The sequence below is a fragment of the Macaca mulatta genome, chromosome 18 (genome assembly GCF_049350105.2).
Source record: "Macaca mulatta isolate MMU2019108-1 chromosome 18, T2T-MMU8v2.0, whole genome shotgun sequence".
In the NCBI taxonomy this organism is placed as follows: Eukaryota; Metazoa; Chordata; class Mammalia; order Primates; family Cercopithecidae; genus Macaca; species Macaca mulatta.
In genome coordinates, this window is record NC_133423.1 from 55,564,323 (window position 1) to 55,584,293 (window position 19,971).

At 37.2% G+C, this 19,971-nt stretch overlaps 1 protein-coding gene across 7 annotated transcripts in view; it reads right to left on the bottom strand.

Annotated features, from left to right (window-relative positions):
- Positions 1-19,971, bottom strand: part of KIAA1328 — a 399,175-nt gene that overhangs the window by 260,911 nt on the left and 118,293 nt on the right. For all 7 annotated transcript variants that reach the window (XM_028838138.2, XM_028838137.2, XM_001106820.5 and 4 more), the window contains one exon: positions 5,922-6,049. In XM_028838138.2, coding sequence (XP_028693971.2) covers positions 5,922-6,049 — 128 coding nt within the window. The remainder of the gene's footprint in view (positions 1-5,921; positions 6,050-19,971) is intronic.

The following is a 19,971-nucleotide window of genomic DNA, read 5'->3' on the forward strand; positions in this document are numbered from 1 at the left end:
CAGATTCTTGACCTGTCTGTGACCCAGACCTACTAAGAAATATGGAACAAGTAATCACAGGAAAAATAAAGAAGTTTCTCTAAGAAGCCTTTTACCAGATCAGAGGAACTGAAATACAATATCCATTGCCCATGGTTAAAAAGTAATCATTTTACCAATTTTAAGGAAAAAAAAGAAATTCCAAGAAAATTATAAAGCTACTTTATATCTACCTGCCAAAGTAATGCAGAGTTAATAACAATGGTAAAATAGGCTTACCTACCAACATTTTCAAACTGGAGTAGGAGAAGCTATTCAAAATGCTGCCTAGGCTTTATCTTATTACAAAGAGTACTGAGGAAATATGACAACTTTTGTAAAATGGTATAGGCTACAAATAAGACAAAAATGGAAGTTATGAGCATTATAAGTGAAGTAACACTAAGTTTAGATTTAAAAAAGAGTAACACTCTCCTATAACAAGAAAAGGCTATATTATAAAATGTACATTGACCAAAACTATGGTTATTAGACCCTACCATGTTCAAAACTAGGATTGTACTATACTATAGCTATAAGTACTATAGCTATAAGTACTATAGGATTGTACTATTAAGATAATGGGGTAATATACACACATCAAATAAATACTACAACTTGAATAGAACAAGTGAAGAACCTCTCTAGAACCCACTATGAAGAACTTATAATGCTGAATAAATTACAAAAGAAATGTAGAATGCAGTTATCTTTAAGAAAAAGACAAAGAGGATGGGGAGAAAACAAGAAAAAAAATCACCTTGTAAATAAAGCCAACTTCTTTTCAAGGAAATGGCAGATGTCAAAAACAAAAATCATAAGCTAGGGCATTCTTCTGGAGAACTGTGGATTTAATAGACTACAAGCAAAACCATAATATGCGAGAGAGTAACCAATACGAAGAAAAAACAGAACAAGTCTCTCAAAGTCAAATAAATGCCTCATGAAAAAGGATCTGCTGCCATCGCCATCATAAAATCTGAAGGTAAAATTTTTAAAATTTTAAGAATAAAATTTTATGTTTTATCTGACACTGTGGCTCCTTACAAGGAAAGAAAACAGTTTCCCACCATCTCTCTAGCATATTTGTGCTCTAGAGTTTAAAAATCTGTATGTCAGATTAAGAGCCAAGGAGAGTTAGTTATAGAAACAAGAATATCTAAAGCCAAATTTTAACAATTTTAGTTATCTCAAATTTTTCTTGTCTTTCCTTCTTCACAAACTATAGTGCCAGATTGGCTTGGTTCATATCTTGGCTTTGCCAACCTGTTAGCTGTATGACCTAGCCGATTCATTCATTCTGCCTCTGGGAGAGGCATAAAACAGAGATAATAACTTACCTTATTTCATTGAGTTAGGATTAAATGATTTAACATGTATTAACAAGTAGTACGTACTACATAAATGTTTGTTAAATACAAATTAATGAAAAATTTGTATTTCTTAAGCCAAGACCTTTGTTAGGCTCCGAGTGTACAAAAACCAATGCAACAAGATGCCTGTTTTCAAAAAAGCTGATAAGGGTGATAGATGAATGATGTAACAACGATTACAAAATAACAAAAAAGGTGACACTACAGAGATGGGCACAGTCTATTTGCAAGTACATAAATAGAACATGTAACTTCATGACAAGATAAGTGGGAGGTGGGAAGAGAATTAGGTCAGTGACATCACTGAGGTTTACAGTTTTCACAATGATGCCCTTACTGCAAGGAAATAGACTTATTGGGCAAAACCTCCAAGAAATCACTAGCTTAAATACAAATCAGTAACACCTAAGAAAGTTTTATTTTCCTCCAGTTTCAAAGTAAATAGAAAAAGGTCTCCTCTAGATGTCTTTAGGACCCCCTGGTGACTATATCTTCACTATCAGCTCTGTATCCTTACGATAAGACTATTAATACTGGTAAATGAAAGATTCCTCCATCTCACCTCCCATATCCTTGTCAAATGGATTGGCCTTCCATTTTGTGCCCTCGTCACACATCTATGTCATGAAGGAGCAGTAAGTAGAAATGTAAAACTGAAGGTCTGAAATCTGATCTTCCAACTACCATTTTCTCTTACCCCCTGAAAAGCAGTAGGCAAAAGCCATCTTAAAAACTGCCTGACTTGTTTTCAGTGTAGCAGGGAAACTTCACATAAACAATCAAAAATAGCTGCCACCTTCCTCTGCCTCTTTTTATCAGCTATGTTTTAAGAAAACAGAACAAAAGAAAATATTTCAGATCAAAATACAAACAAACCATTTATACTTTGGCTATTTCAATTTTGTTGATCTTTTCAAAAAATCAGCTCCTGGATTTATTGATTTTTTGAAGGGTTTTTTGAGCCTCTATCTCCTTCAGTTCTACTCTGATCTTAGTTATTTCTTGCCTTCTGCTAGCTTTTGAATTTGTTTGCTCTTGCTTCTCTAGTTCTTTTAATTGTCAAGTTAGGGTGTCGATTTTAGATCTTTCCTGCTTTCTCTTGTGGGGAATTAGTGCTATAAATTTCCCTCTACACACTGCTTTAAATGTGTCCCAGAGATTCTGCTACGTTGTGTGTTTGTTACCATTGGTTTAAAAGAATGTATTTATTTCTGCCTTCATTTCGTTATTTACCCAGTAGTCATTCAGGAGCAGGTTGTTCAGTTTCCATGTAGTTGTATGGTTTTCAGTTAGTTTCTTAATCCTGAGTTCTAATTTGATTGCACTGTTGTCTGAGAGACAGTTTGTTGTGATTTCTGTTCTTTTACATTTGCTGAGGAGTCCTTTACTTCCAATTATGTGGTTAATTTCAGAATAAGCGCGATGTGGTGCTGAGAAGAATGTATATTCTGTTGATTTGGGGTGGAGAGTTCTGTAGATGTCTATGAGGTCCACTTGATGCAGAGTTGAGTTCAATTCCTGGATATCCTTGTTAATCTTCTGTCTCGTGGATCTGTCTAATATTGACAGTGGGGTGTTAAATTCTCCCATTATTACTGTATGGAACTCTAAGTCCCTTTGTAGGTCTTTAAGGACTTGCTTTATGAATCTGGGTGCTCCTGTATCGGGTGCATATATATTTAGGATAGTTAGCTTTTCTTGTTGAAATGATCCCTTTACCATTATGTAATGGCCTTCTTTGTCTCTTTTGATCTTTGTTGGTTTAAAGTCTGTTTCATCAGAGACTAGGATTGCAACCTCTGCTTTTTTTTTTTTTTTTTTTCCCAATTGCTTGGTAGATCTTCCTCCAGCCCTTTATTTTGAGCCTACGCTCTGCACATGAGATGGGTCTCCTGAATAGCGCACACTGACAGATCTTGACTCTCTATCCAATTTGCCAGTCTGTGTCTTTTAATTGGGGCATCAAGCCCATTTACATTTAAGGGTAATATTGTTATGTGTGAATTTGATCCTGTCATTATGATGTTAGCTGGTTATTTTTCCCGTTAATTGATGCAGTTTCTTCATAGCACTGATGGTCTTTATAATTGGGCATGTTTTTACAGTGGCTGGTACCAGTTGCTCCTTTACATGTTTAGTGGTCCCTTCAGGAGTTCTTGTAAGGCAGGCCTGGTGGTGACAAAGTCTCTCAGCATTTACTTGTCTGTAAATGATTTTATTTCCCTTCACTTATGAAGCTTAGTTTGGCTGGATATGAAATTCTGGGTTAAAAATTATTTTCTTTAAGAATGTTGAATATTGGCCCCCACTGTTTTCTGGCTTGTAGGGTTTCTGTCAAGGGATCTGCTGTTAGTCTGATGAGCTTCCCCCCTTTGTGGGTAACCCAACTTTTCTCTCTGGCTGCCCTTAATATTTTTTCCTTCATTTCAACCTTGGTGAATCTGACAATTATGTGTATTGGGGTTGCTCTTCTCGAGGAGTATCTTTGTGGTGTTCTCTGTATTTCCTGAATTTGAATGTTGGCCTGTCTTGCTAGGTTGGGAAAGTTCTCCTGGATAATATCCTGAAGAGTGTGTTCCAACTTGGTTCCATTCTCCCCATCACTTTCAGGTACACCAATCAAACTTTTCACATAGTCCCATATTTCTTGGAGGCTTTGTTCATTTCTTTTTACTCTTTTCTTCTCTTATCTTGTCTTCTTGCTTTATTTCATTAATTTGATCTTCAATCACTGATATCCTTTCTTCCACTGGATCAAATCGGCTATTGAAGCTTGTGCATGCATCACAAGGTTTTTGTGCCATGGTTTTCAGCTCCATCAGGTCATTTAAGGTCTTCTCTACAGTGTTTATTCTGGTTAGCCATTCATCTAACTTTTTTCAAGGTTTTTAGCTTCCTTGCAATGGGTTAGAACATCCTCCTTTAGCTCAAAGAAGTGTGTTATTATGGACCTTCTGAAACCTACTTCTGTCAACTCTTCAAAGTCATCCTCTGTCCAGCTATGTTCCATTGCTGGCGAGGAGCTGCAATCCTTGGAGGAGAAGGGGCACTCTGGTTTTTAGAATTTTCAGCTTTCCTGCTCTGGTTTCTCCCCACCTTTGTGGTTTTATCTACCTTTGGTCTTTGATGTTGGTGACCTAGAGATGTGGTTTTGGTGTAGATGTCCTTGTTGATGTTGATGCTATTCCTTTCTGTTTGTTAGTTTTCCTTCTAACAGTCAGGTCCCTCAACTGCAGGTCTGTTGGAGTTTGCTGGAGGTCCACTCCAGACCCTGTTTGCCTGGGTATCTCACCAGTGGAGGCTGCAGAACAGCAAATATTGCAGAACAGCAAATATTGGTGCCTGGTCCTTCCTCAGGAAGCTTCGTCCCACAGGGGCACCTGCCTGTATGAGGTGTCTGTTGGCCCCTACTGGGAGGTGTCTCCTATTCATGCTACACGGTGGTCAGGGACACACTTGAGGAGGCAGTCTGTCCGTTCTCAGAGCTCAAATGCTGTGCTGGGAGAACCAGTGCTCTCTTCAGAGCTCTCAGATAGGGACGTTTAAGTGTGCAGAAGTTTCTGCTGCCTTTTGTTCAGCAATGCCCTGCCCACAGAGGTGGAGTCTGTAGAGGCAGTAGGCCTTGCTGAGCTGCAGTGGGCTCTGCCCAGTTCGAGTTTCCCGGCCACTTTGTTTACCTACTGCAGCCTCAGCAATGGTGGACGCCCCTCCTTCTGCCAGGCTGCAGCCTCGCAGGTTGACCTCAGACTGCTGCGCTAGCAGTGAGCAAGGCTCTGTGGGAGTGGGACCCGCCGAGCCAGACACGGGAGAGAATCTCCTGGTCTGCTGGTTGCTAAGACTGTGGGGAAAAGCCCAGTATTTGGGCAGAGTGTCCCGTTTTTCCAGGTACAGTCTGTCATGGCTTCCCTTCGCTAGGAAAGGGAATCCCCTAACCAGAAGTGGGTCTTTAGGGCTTACTTCAATCACATCTGATAGGGTTCTGAGCATTCATTTAATTATATAATACATACCATTTGGCGATACGTATATAAATGTTTATATAAACACTCTCCTATATACTTACATGATCAATACATGTATGCAAGCATATGCAAAATATCCTAATATTCTCCAATTAAAGTTTTTATAAGTCCACAATTAACTTTCATTATTCTAAAAAATAAACAAGAATTAAGAAAGGCTTATTTGTGATTTCCATAAGGACAATGAGTAACAAACAGCCCACCTTATCTTCTTCATTAAGTAACAGAGCAGTGTTTTCTTTACCCTTCTGGCTGTGCTTTCATCCAACCAGAAGCTTCCCCACTGACCCACACAGACTCCTTCAAGTAATCATTCCTTACCTTTGGTCCCAGGAACAGGAGGAGAAAGGAAAGGGGGAGGGAAAGACATCAACTCAATCACATGCAGTAGCTACATGTTTTAAAACAATATTATATACTGTGAGGAAATTAACATAAAAAGCAAATGGCTCTTCTGACACCTTGCTGATCCACTGAAGACAAGAAAAGTAAAATTAAAGATGCTTACCTGCTGTTCCTGCATTCTAGCAGCACCAAGTTCTGAGAGAGACATGGTGAGCTTCTCTTGTTGTTCTGACAAATATTTCTGATACAGGCTTAGAAGTTCTTGGCATTCTCTATACTGTAGCTGAAGAGGTGAGGTTGCAAATTAAGGTGAAAAAACCAAAAAATTGATTCAAACTGCATCCATCAATGCTGCTTTTCATATTCCAATAAACAAAACAGAACCAAAAATGCAATCATATTTGGTGAGACAGTCATAAGTATACAGTCTTCAGATAAAAGTTACATGTATTCCTCCCCCAAAATGATAAAGCAATACTTCACAAAAAGAGTAGCAAAGAACATCCCATTTGAAAACAAATTTATTCCTTGATTCTTTAAATTTGAATAAAAACAAATGTAGATACATGCAAAGGAACTCTTACCTCACACCATATTAAAAAAAACAAAACAAGCTGAAAATGTATCATTGATCTAAACATAAGAGTTAAAACTATAAAACTCTTAGCAGAAAATACAAAAGTACATCTTTGTGACCTTGGATTAGGTGATGATCACTTAAAAGCACAAGTAATCAAATTTAAAAAAAAATAGATAAATTGGGCTTCAAAATGTAAAATGACTGTGCTTCAAATGGCATTATTTAAAAATTGAAAAAAACAACCCCATGAGTGAGTGAAAATATTTGGAAACGATACGGTAAAGAATTTGTGTCCAGAATATATAAACACCTTGTAAAACTAAACAATAAAAAGATAATGAGTACAATTTAAAAGTGGGTAAAGGCTTTGAATAGACATTTCCCAAAACAAAATATGCAAATGGCCAAGAAGCATAAGAAGAGATACTCAACATAGCCATTAGGGAAAAGTAAATAAAAAACACACTGGGATACCATTTTGCATTCACTAAGATGACCATAACCAAAAAGACTAACAAGCACTGACAAGGACATGAAGAAACTGGAACCCTCCTAAATAACTAATGGGAACATAAGACTGTGCTGCCACTTTGGAAAATAAGTTAGCTGTTTCACAATGTTAGAGATTTTTTTGACATATGACCCAGCAATTCTACTCCTAGGTATATACTCAAGAGAAGTGAAAATATGTCCTGAAGAATATTAAATATATAAGCAAAGACAACTTTTTAAAGAACATATGTCCACACAAAAACTTGTATATACATATTCAACATGGCATTATTCCTATAGTAGAAAAGTAAAAACAATCTCAATGTCCACGGATGAATAAACAAAATGTGGAATATTTATAAATGGAATATTATTCAGCCATCAAAAAGCAATGAAGTACCGCTACAAGCTACAACATGGATGATCCTTGAAAATATTATGCTAAGTAAAAGAAGCCAGACACAAAAGGCCATATATTGCATGATTTCATTTGTATAAAATGTTCAGAACAGGCAAATATATACAGACAGAAATAGATTAGTGGTTGCTAAGGGTTAGGGGAGAAGAAATGGAGAGCAACTGCAAACAGGTATGAATTTTGGTGGAAAGGTAATAAATACGTTCAGGAATTACAAAGTAGTTGTGTTTGCACATTTTTGGAATATACTCAAAACCATTTAATTATATAGTTCAAAAGAGTGAATTTTATTTTACATGAATTATACACAATAAAGTTATTATTTGAAAAAATCAGTATGGGGTACAAATAGTAACACTGTTCTGATAAGAGTACTGACAATTTACACAGAAAGTTCCTAACTGTATTAAAGAGAGTATAATTTGATATTTTTTGTTAAGTTTTTCAGTTAAGTCAATATTTCATTAATAAAACCATCAGCGGGAAATATTCTGAACCCATATCTCCCTACATTTTTTATAATTTTATAATTTGGTATAAAGAACATGGCAATTTAACCTGGGGTACCCTCTCTCACAATTCGTAAAACTTGCCAAGTGTTCAAGATGAAAATACTAAATCAGAAAACGTCAGCTAACTTTGTAGACCAGTGCCTGGGAGACAAATAGTTCTACCCAAGAGAGAGTTCTGTTCCTTATTTTTCTTTGTGGTAATTTCCTCCCCAGGCTCTTTGTCCCTTCAGTACATTTTCAAATCTCCCCTTAACACTTACTTATGTATGCTGTTAGTATAAGAATTACTATCCAATGAGATTTATTCTGTATAAATACTTTTACAACAGGTCATCATGAATAAGGGTCGAAATATTATTTTTTAAAAGTCAAAATGGTGTCTGGTTTCAGTATTTCTTAACATTTTCATAACCTAATCATTGCTTCTGGGCAGATTCTTGTGCTAATAACTTTTGCCAATCATGACTGCATAAATAACTAATTGCTTCACTGTTCTCATTATTAACCTTTAACAAAAAAGGAGCCAGACGTAGATGATAGAAGAGGAGCTGGTTCACAGGGAAAGGATAGGTTACTAAGCTTAGATAATACAATAATTAGAAGAGCTTGTTGAATCCTTGGCATCTTAAATAACAATAGTATAAATGGTAGTCTAAATAGGTTTTCAGAGTCAATGTACATTAGACTAGGCTGGTTTTACATTTCCATGGAAAGCAAGCTCTAAAAGATAGGAATGATTTGTGGTGGTCCCAGGAGTCTCTGCCAGCTATTATGTATATAAAAGGAGATTTTTATTCTTGCTGTTACCATAGGCAGTAATTTTTATAGTAGGTGAACATATTAGTCTGGTCACAGAATATGAATTTTACTCTGGAAAAATCAAGCACAATTATATAGCTTAGGAGTAAAATGTCAGCATTTGAAACAAATTACAGGCAAATTCATTTACACACATGCTATGTGGGAGAATATGAAAACAGGTAGTCCTGCCTTTATCAATTTTTAATGTCTTTCTTGATATAGCAGATTTCAAAATGCACCCTCCCCCACCTCTCCTTCCTCCCTACCACAATGAGACTTCAATCCTCCATCTGGAGAGCAAGATTTATGTTAGGAAAATGTGGACAAAATGCCTTCTCGATGATCTGGGGGGTACAGTGAAAAAGAAGACATATTTTACTCCATCCTGGCCGAATGACAGAAAAGAATGAACTAGATGTTGAAAACCAAACTTGAGGGAAAGTGTACACCAAACCATGACATGAATTTAAAACTCTTCAGTCTGCCTAACCACTGTTTAAGAAGTGGAAGACACAGCAGTCATTGCAACCTCTTCGAAGAAATAAGTCTTCATTAGGTAACACAAATAAATAAATAAATAAATAAATAAATATAAATTAGTATTAAGCAAGATTACATCAAAACCTAACCATCAAATTAATTAGCTGAAATGGCTGTGGAAAATAATCATTTGGTAAAGCTTAAAATCTTAACACTAAAATGCATTAGATAGATAAGTAAAAGTAATGATAAGAGCAGAATGAATAAGGGGATGAGTTAAAGAATAAAAACTGTGAGAGACAAATCACAAGTGGAGAGCGGAAGGGCTGGAGATAGGATATACTACTAGGAGGCTGCCAAAGTAAAGAAAGATTATTTTAACTGAAATAATTCCCCTGGCCTACCAGCGTTCACCCCCACCACTTCACCTCACCCTTGTCTCTGACACCTGGGATGCCTGGACTGGTACTTAGTAATCTTGATCAGAACTAATGTTTACAGAACTAATCTTTACAGAACTAAATGTAGAGAGGCCTCTGTGAAAAGACAAAAGGTGAATCATTAAATTAAAAGAAAAAAAAAAGATTCTCCTTTTTTGGAGCCAAGACTCCTTGGAAAAATGGTTGAACCCCATTTCGGGGTAGAGAAAGTATAAAGTAAACTTCAAACATCTTGTTGTGCTGTAAAATGCTAGAAAGTGTTCAAAGACAAATAGATGAGGGCCTGTCACAAGAGTAGGAGATAGCAACCAGGTGCGGTGGCTCACATCTGTAATCCCAGCACCTTGGGAGGCCGAGGCAGGCGGATCACGAGGTCAAGATGTTGACACCATCCTAGTCAACATGATGAAACCCTGTCTCTACTAAAAATACAAAAATTAGTTGAGTATGGTGGCAGGCACCTGTCATCCCAGCTACTCGGGAGGCTGAGGCAGGAGAATCGCTTGAACCCGGGAGACAGAGGTTGCAGTGAGCCTAGATCACTCACTGCACTCCAGCCTGGCAACAGAGCGAGACTCCATCCCACACACACGCAAAAAAAAACCAAAAAAAAAAAAACAAAAACAAGACAGTGAAAATCAGCCAGATGTGGTGGTGGGTGCCTGTAATCCCAGCTACTTGGCAGGCTGAGGCAGGAGAATCGCTTGAACCCGGGAAGTGGAGGTTGCACTGAGCTGAGATCATGCCATTGCTCTCCAGCCTGGGTGATGAGAAACTCCATCTCAAAAAAAAAAAAAAAAAAAAAAAAAGGAGATAGCCTAAAGGGGATGCCTATTAACCACATTTGGGGAAATTTGAGCACTGAAATAATCACTCTAATTAATAGAAAACTAAATAAATAAAAATCCACAACTTCGTAGTAATGCTGCAAAAGGAGAAGAAAGGATGGATTAAAAAAGCCAAGTCACACCTGTAATCCCAGCACTTTGGGAGGCCGAGGTGGGCAGATCACCTGAAATCAGGAGTTCGAGACCAGCCTGCCCAGCATGGCGAAACCCCATCTCTACTAAAAATACAAAAAATTAGCCAGGCATGGTGGCAGACGCCTGTAATCCCAGCTACTCAGGAGGCTGAGGCAAGACAATTGCTTGAACCCAGGAGGCGGAGGTTGCAGTGAGCTGAGATCGCAACAATGCACTCGAGCCTGGGCAACAAGACTGAAACTCTGCCTCAAAAAAAAAAAAAAAAAAAAAAAAAAAAAAAGTGAAGTCTTTCTTTACAGAAGAAAGCAAACTAATTAGAACAAACGGTCAAAATTTTAAATCACCATTTTAGAACCCCCAATGTAATAAGTAATACAGTTAAGGATCATTAAAGGATACTAAAACCATTAGGTGAAAGGTTAATGAGTTAGATGTTCTTGAAGAGTCATAATTACTTACAGCAAAGAACAAAATGCATCTTTCAACGGTACAATCTGGTGGTCAATACTCAAAAGTAAATTAATTCAGGATCACTAATAAGTAGAAAAACAGAAATTATGTCCAATTGCAGGAAGTAGGCATCATCACTTATGTTTTAATCTGAACCTAATCAAATTTGTAAACCTAACTTCCACTTCACAGAATTTAGAAGGAATAAAGGAACAAATTAAATGATACTGTAAGAAACAATCAGACAAATCCAGTATACGGGAGATTTTGCAAAGCACTTGGCCTGAACTCTTCAAAAAGTCAGTGTCATAGGCGAAAAGGTTTGGGGCAGGAGGCTTATTTTAGATTAAGAGACCAAAGACACAACCAAATGCAACCCATGAAGCATGACTGAATCCTCGTTCAGGGAGAAAAACAGAAAAGACATTATTGGGACAACTAGAAAAATTAGAATATGGACTCAATTACAATTAATATTATGGAATTATTACTAATTTTATCAGGTATCATAATCTGGTTTATAAAATAAAATGTTCTCATTCTTATGAGACAAGTCTGAGGTAGTTAGGAGTTACACGTGACACTTGCCACTTCATTTAGTTCTGTATTAGATCAAGATTACTAAGTACCAGTCCAAGCATCCCAGGTGTCAGAGACAAGTGGCATTTTCTATGACACACAGAAAAATAGGCAGATAAACTCTTATAAAATTTTATATCTGTAAGTAAATTTATAATTTATATAAATTTCTATTACATATGTATATATTTCTATATTTATATAGATCTATATACATTTATATACATATATTCAGTTGTTGGCATTGGCTATATCTGCTTTGCCCCCTCTGGTGTGTATTTTTATATAAATATAGATATATTTATATATAATAAATATAAATATATTTATATAGCATATAAATATATATTAAGTACATTATATTAGAAATATAATAATTTAATAATCATATATTTATATACAATTATTTATACATAAATATTAAATATTTATATTTTATATATATACACACACACACACACACACACGAGAGGGGGCAAAGCAGATATAGCCAATGCCAACCACTGAAATCTAGGTAGAAGGTACATAGTGTTTCAATGCCATATTGTCAACTGTCTATATATTTGAAAGTTATCATAATAAAACATTGCAGGAAAACTTTTTTTTGTTATGGTTTTTGTTGTTTGCATTTGTTGTGTTTCTCTCTTTCTACTACTACTCAATCTCTTCTTGTCTTCCTACTTCTACCACAAGTTATCATGTGAGAAGCAGAAACTTTGAGCATCAAGTCAGCCTCCTAAGAGTTCTCTACAATCACGTGTCTTTAGTCACTAAGTCAGGTGATCTTAATGTACATATTGATCATTATGTAGATGATCCAACGATATACTAACCAGAACTGTCCTTGGAGCCAGGAAGACGCATATACAAGACAGCAAAATGGCCATGCAAAAAAGACCTGCCAAGCTTTCTTCCAGTCATTTAACAAATGCTTTCTGAATACAATGTAACAGGCATAAGATGTACAAACGCAGTACTGTGGATTCAGCCTGTAATCCCAGCACTTTGGGAGGCCAAGACTGGCGGATCACGAGGTCAGGAGATCGAGACCATCCTGGCTAACACGGTGAAACCCCGTCTCTACTAAAAATACAAAAAAAAAAAAAAAACTAGCCAGGTGCGGTGGCGGGCGCCTGTAGTCCCAGCTACATGGGAGGCTGAGGCATGAGAATGGCGTGAACCCGGGAGGCGGAGCTTGCAGTGAGCCGAGATTGCGCCACTGCACTACAGCTGGGTGACAGAGAGAGACTCCGTCTCAAAAAAAAAAAAAATAAAAATAAAAAATCACAGACTTAGGTGTCAGTCCAACACTCTTGGCTCAAATCTTAACTCTGGTACTTAGCAACAATGTAACTTCTCTGACATCTTCATCTGGGGATAATATCTACCTCACCTCACAGGGCAACTGCAAATATAAATGATATAAAGAAACGAAGAACAGTTAGCACAGTGCAGGGCACAAAGTATATATTCAATACCTTTTTTTTTAAAAACGGACATCAAGGCTTAGGGAGAGGGAGATATTTAAACAAATAAGGATAACATGTTCCAGGAGAAACATTTATACACTAGAGTCCAATGAAGATTTTAAAAAGGTGGGGTGAGTAGTTCACTTTGACCACACTGGAGGGAAGTTAGGAAAGGCTTCAGAGAATATGTGACATTGAAAACAAATTTTGGAAAAGGAGTATACAGATGTACCAGGTAGGTAGGATGTGCATTACCCCTGGCTGAGAAATCACCAGGATCAAAGGAATGAAAAAAAAAATCATTATGTACATTAAGAGAACTGAAAGAAGCATGGCATGGATGGTTCACCGGTCCTGAGTGGGACAGAATGAGTGAAGAGGCTACAGAGATCAACAGGGGCTGGATGTCAAATGTTACCCTAAGCTATTTAGATTTTATCTCTATTTAAGTCATTGATGTCTTACAGCTAATTTGCATTTCATAAAGATACCTCTGGTAGGAGAGTAAAGGATGGATCAGAGGGCTGAAGACTAGAATCAAAGCAACCAATTAGAAAATCCCTATAGAAGTCTAAGCAAGAGATGAGAGGGGAATGAGCTGGAGTAATAATGGTAGAAAATAGGCGATGGGGGTTAAAAAGGGACATTTAAGGCAATGTCACCTTATGAACTGGGTGACAAGATGTATGAGGAGATGTGTGATTCCATTTATAAGACAGAGAATGCAGAATAAACAAAAGGTCTGGGGAGAGTGCAACTTTAGAACACAGAGTTAAAAATGCTTGGGAGAGTTTAGTGGAGGTAGCTAAGAGGGGACACTTGGATCCCTGGGCTTGAAATTCAGAAAAGAAGTCTGAGTAGAAATAGACATTTGGGAGTTAATCACTTTATATGTGGCGGCTGAAGACATGAGAGTGGGTAAAATTGTCCAGGGAGTGTATAGATTTTGTTTGTTCATTTATTCACTCATTCATTCATTCTTTCATTCAACAAATAAGTCTATAAGGGCAGGAATTTTTGTTTTGTTTACCACTGAATTCCTTAGCCTACATAAGTGTTCAATAAATATTTATTGAATAATAAATATAATGAGTACATTAACATCTGAGGCTGAATGAGATGCCAGACATACAATAATGAACAAGACTAACACTAACACTATCTCCTTTAGGGAGAAAGAATGGCAGGTAATCAAACACAAAGAAGAACAAATGAAGAGTAATGACAAGAACATTATGTAGTGCTGTAGGGACATTTTCTAAAAGGACCCAAATGGTCAAGGAGCCAGGGAAAGCCTCTTAGAGAAAGGAATGTTTCAACTGTGAGACGAGAAGGAGGCCGATGTAACAAGTAAAGGACAGGCACAGAAAAAAGATAAATAACACAGATAAATAAAAAGATGAAGTCAGCTGTGTCCAGTGTTGAAGAGCAGCCACCCCAGTTAAAGACTGAGTTGAGAAGCTACTAGTGACCCTTGCAGAACATCAATTTGACATTACTTTGTTGTCCATCATCTTCCCCCGACTGTTTTGTTAGATGAACAGTTAGGCTATTTTCTTGTCAGGGAGAGAAGCTTTACAAAAGAGAGAGATGTTTTATTCAGGATCATCCTCGGGTAAGAATCTGAGGTAAGGCCATCTGGCTCCAGCTGTAAAGCAATCCATTACTCACAGACTTTTGGGGAAATACAGAGCCCAAAAGTTTTCACTATGGCAGGTACTTCCTTTACTCTGAATGCCTACAAACCATACATTAAGATGGCATATCATTCTAGGCATAACATTCTGCCTAGAATGTTTTGCCTGCCCCGAATCCTAGATTCCTACTTGTCCATTAAAACTTAATTTTTATGTCACCTCTTCCTCCAAGCTTTCACTGACCTCCCAGGCAGAGTTAAGCACCTTTATCATAGTAAATACCATAAAGTTAAAATTATTTGACTATATTACTATCACCTGAAGCAGATTGTGTTTTCCTGGAAATCATAGTGTACTAATCTTGGTATCTCTTCAGCACATAGCAGGCACTTCAAAAATGTCAAAGGAATGAGTACAGAAATAAAAGCAAAGGAGCTCCTATCGAATTTTCATGTTGGTTTTGAGTTTGGAATGGAAACAAACCATAGATAGACAACGTGGCCTTTAAACTAGCCAAGAAGATGCTTAAAATATTGACTCATTAAAAACTAAAATTTCTTCTAACCTAGTAAGATTTTCCCATCTGAAATATGGTTTCTGACCATGTCAGATTCCTCACCTTACAATCATTTTCTTTTCTCCCTTTCGAAAAAAAGAGTACACATTTTCTGATATAAAAATTGAGGTCCAAATTATGTATCTAGTTTAGTACTCACTGATAAAATATGCAACTGAAAATGGATTGTTTGTAAAAAGAAAAACTGATTCCAAGATCAAGTGGTTCACAGAGCTAGGTAAAAATTTCACATAAATATTTACACCCGTTTATGAAGTTGTGATCTGTGCAGGAGTACAATCCACTGATACAAGTCTGAAATCTTCCATTTAATTAAAAGAAAAATTTATGGCAAATTTGGTACATGACCATGTTATTTTTCAATTTCCTGGTAACAGTTATCCATTGGGGAGGGTAAAAAAGCACAAAACAGCGGAAAACTCAATGCCCTGGACACTTAAAGAGGGAAACAAGACTCAAGTGACCCACTCATACTCTTCTAGACTGTAATTCATTCTGTTTGATCACCTGAACAAAAACATAAGCCATGAAAAGATAGCTAATTAGAGTAAACTAGCTCCTTGAGAGTTATCTAAGTCCCTACCTTGTTTCTTGCAGAATTGCAAATCAAGATGGTGGGGTGGGGGCTGGTAGAAATAGACTTGAAATTGAGATGCTTTACATTCTGTCTTTTTTTCAGGTCATCTAAAACTCTATGGATTTTAGAAACTACCTACACAATGGAGACCCAAGGTTTATTTCTCCAACTTTAAAGGTAAAGACACTTATTTAAATCCAGACATCCTAAACAGCAGGCTATCAATGTGCCAGATGGACCAGAACTTTGATTTCATGTTTTTATAGTTTCCTTTTCACAAAATAAGAGAATATATATTTTCAAGCATTCACTGTAGACATTAAAGACAAGGTTGAGAAAATATTTCTATTGAAAACCATGCATTTTCTCTTGCTTCTAACATGCTTAAAAATTTATCTTTTGTTTAAAAGATCTATGTTTCAGCTGGACCCAAAGGAGAAATATTTTCCCCATTTGCAAAGGCTCCTTTAAAGCAATTCAACCTTTCATGAGTTACAAGAACTACCTTAGAACTGTAGAAGAAAAAAAGCTGCTATCATACCTCTCCCCCAAGAAGTTTCCTTATCAAGTGAACTGCACAACAATAACTAACACTTAAAAACTTTCAATTTCAGAAAGGGAAAATTCCTGACAATATAGACTATGGAAAATGGTCTGCACACTAAGCTCTCCAGACCCTGAAAGGCTGTTCAGTGAAGTTGTGTGAATAATGCTTTGTGAAGTATAGTGAAATATATCAGGCTGGGAACTACCAGTTTCAACCATGAGAAACAGTCATGTTGCAGAGGCTTACGCCTGTAATCCCAGCACTTTGGGAGGTTGAGGTGGGCGGATCACCTGAGGTCAGAAGCTCAAGACCAGCTTGACCAACATGGAAAAACCCCATCTCTACTAAAAATACAAAATTAGCTGGGCATGGTGGTGCATGCCTGTAATCTGAGTTACTCAGGAGACTAAGGCAGGAGAATTGCTTGAACCCAGGAGGTGGAGGTTGTGGTGAGCTGAGATTGCGCCATTGTACTCCAGCCTGGGTAACAGAGTGAGACTGTCTCAAAAAAAAAAAAAAAAAAAAAGGGCAGTGGCTCACATCTGTAATCCCACCACTTTGGGAGGCCAAGACGGGCAGATTCCAAGGTCAGGAGATCAAGACGATCCTGGACAACATGGTGAAATTCCGTCTCTACTAAAAATACAAAAATTAGCCAGGTATGGTGGCGCATGCCTGTAATCCCCAGCTAGTCAGGAGGCTGAGGCAGGAGAATCACTTGAACCAAGGAGTTGCAGGTTGCAGTGAGCCGAGATCGCGCCACAGCACTCCAGCCTGGCGACAGAGCAAGACTTCGTCTCAAAAAAAAAAAAAAAAAAAAGTCATGTCATTCTACTTCCCATCTTCAAACCGAAGAGATTTATTCTTGCCATTAAATTAAAACATTTCATGAGTTATCAGTTTCAATACATATGATACCTCTCTTTCTTCATACTCCTGCAAGGCCGCTCTTGGCTGAGGGCATTCCAAAGTAAATCTGAAAAACAAGTTCAGTCCATGATGGGAAGGGGAGGTCAGACATGCTTCATTATACCCTCATCCCTTTGGAATTCAGGCCCAATTGACCAATATTAACATTAAAACAGAGATTTTTAAGACTGGCAAAGCAGTCTCTTTGCAGCAATGAGATATCAAATTCCAACCTGACTCTAGTATAGCATCATATGATAGATACCAGGCCCTGAAAAAATCAAAGTGTTTTACCCCAAAATATATTTCTTTGACTTATTTTGAAATGGTCCTGCAAAGCTATCTTTTGTGGGGAGAATCTACATTATGTTGAGAATCCCCTTCCCTTTCCAGTTCTTCTGTTCCTGAAGAGATTAGTTGTGAGTCTAGCACCTTTTAAACATTTGAATAGAAAACACTTGCCATCTATTGCCTCTAAGGGTGGCCACCTATGAGGTATAATAAAAACCTGCATAATAAAAACCTTGGTCTCCACAATCCCAGACACTCCTTTCTATTGATTCCTGGTCTTAAGATAATAACTCTTTTAACCAACTGCCAATCAGAATATCCTTGAATCCACTTATGACCAAAAGCCTGAGTTGTCCCACCTGTCCAGACTGAATCAACTGGTACACTTTACATGTATTGATTTATGTCTGTCAGTAAGTTGTCCCCCTAAAATGTATAAAATCAAGCTGTAACCCAACCACATTGGGCACATGTTCTCAGGACATCCTGGGGCTGTGTCACAGGCCTTGGTCACCCATATTTGGCACAGAATAAGCCTCTTTAAATGTTTTACAGAATTTGACTCTTTTCATCAACATTCCTGTATTCGTCTCTTTGAACTATTTTATCTTATTGTGTAAGACAATTCATTTCTGTTTTTTTTTTTGGAGTGAGAGCCTTGCTGTGTCACCCAGGCTGGAATGCACTGGCGTGATCTCGGCTCACTGCAACCTCTGCCTCCCAGGTTCAAGCGATTCTCCTGCTTCAACCTCCCGAGTAGCTGGGATTGCAGGCGCCTGACAATTCATTTCTTAGCAGAAATGTAAACCGAGTTTAAGTGGTCCCTCAATCTTCTTTCTCCCACACAAACCAATCCGGTGACATCAAGTGTTCCTCATATACAGTATTTGATCTTCCAGTACTATCATTTTTATGCTTGTCATCTCTCCCTTCTTCAGAGATTTCATCAGAGTTCTCTTTTAAGAATAAGATACTATCATCACCTATTTCACAATTAAACACCTATCACCAGGAATAGATGCCTGAACTAGAGTATCTTTGAATAGCTCAATATAACCTCTACTTGAAGGTGGGGGACTTCTAAGTGCTTTAAAGATATTATATTTAATTCCTATTAAAAGAAAAAACCCATGATGTACTATTACTAATTTTATTTTACAAATAAATCTGCAGCACAGAATGGTTAATAACTTATCCGAGGATAACCTAGCAGTGAGCTGGGATTTAGAATAAAGTCTTAGATCCACTAAAGCAGCATTCCTTAAAATGTAATGTACAAAACAATTACCTGTGGGTCTTGTTGGAAGGCAAATTCTGATCCAGTAGATGTGAGGTAGGGTCTAACAAGCTTCTGAGTAATGCTGATGTTGCTGGTCCAGGGAACATACTTAGGGTATGCGTATCATCTCTAAGAACCCTCTTTCATACCAGTAAGAGAAGGCCCATCCTTCGCCTTTATGTTGAAATGTAATACATTATTGGACTCATTTGCTTCCTCCCTTTAAGTCATTCTTGGTATATCTTTCTGAGTTTATTTTATCTGTTTTGGTCAACTGTTTTTGTTTTGGAAGGAAACATATAGAAAATAAAAGAAGTGATGTAAAATAATCCACTTTCTTCTTTAAAAGGAAGCAGCATTCTGAATTTTTAGGGCGGTGTAACATTTCTATTTTGGCTAACTACTGAAGTATAGGTTGAATATCCCTAATCTGAAATCCAAAATTAGAAATACTCCAAACTCTGAAATGTTTTGGGCACCAACATAATGTCCAGAGGAAATGCTCATTGCAGCATTTTAGATTTCCTGATTAGGGATGTTCAACTGGTATGTATATTGTAAATACTGAAAGATCTGAAAAAATCCAAAATCTGAAACACTTCTGGCCTCAAGAATTTTGGATAAGGGATATTCAACCTGTAATAACAATTAGCAAATACTACCTGTAGTGCTTAAGAATTTGTACTGGGGGAAGAGTCCATGAGAAGTAAACAACCACACCCTCTCTCTTCTATTTCCAAAAAGATATCCATCTTCTATATCACCCATCCACACTTTTAAACATAAGTTTACAGTATCATTTCTAAATTCAGTTTAACATTGCTAGATCATTAGCTATGGCCTTGGGGAACAGCATTCTCACCAGAGTTGCAAGTAGTCTGTAATGTAGTATGAAAATATCACCCAGTATTAATAACTCTAAGTGAAAATCAAACACATTCAATAAAACTGTATTAACTAGAGTGAAAAAGGAGAGTTCTTATACAATGGAATCACAGTTATCATCTTAAGGTTAAAATTTTAAAAGTAGTAGGAATATCTCATTACTTGTCTCTTTGAAAATGACTGAGGCTATTGACCACACATGTAAATTACTGCTCAGAGAAAAATTAAGTAACTTCATGGGGAGGTTTATTGTCTAAACTCAGCAAATGCCACAAAGACTAAGGCCAAAAAAAAAAAATGTTATGAA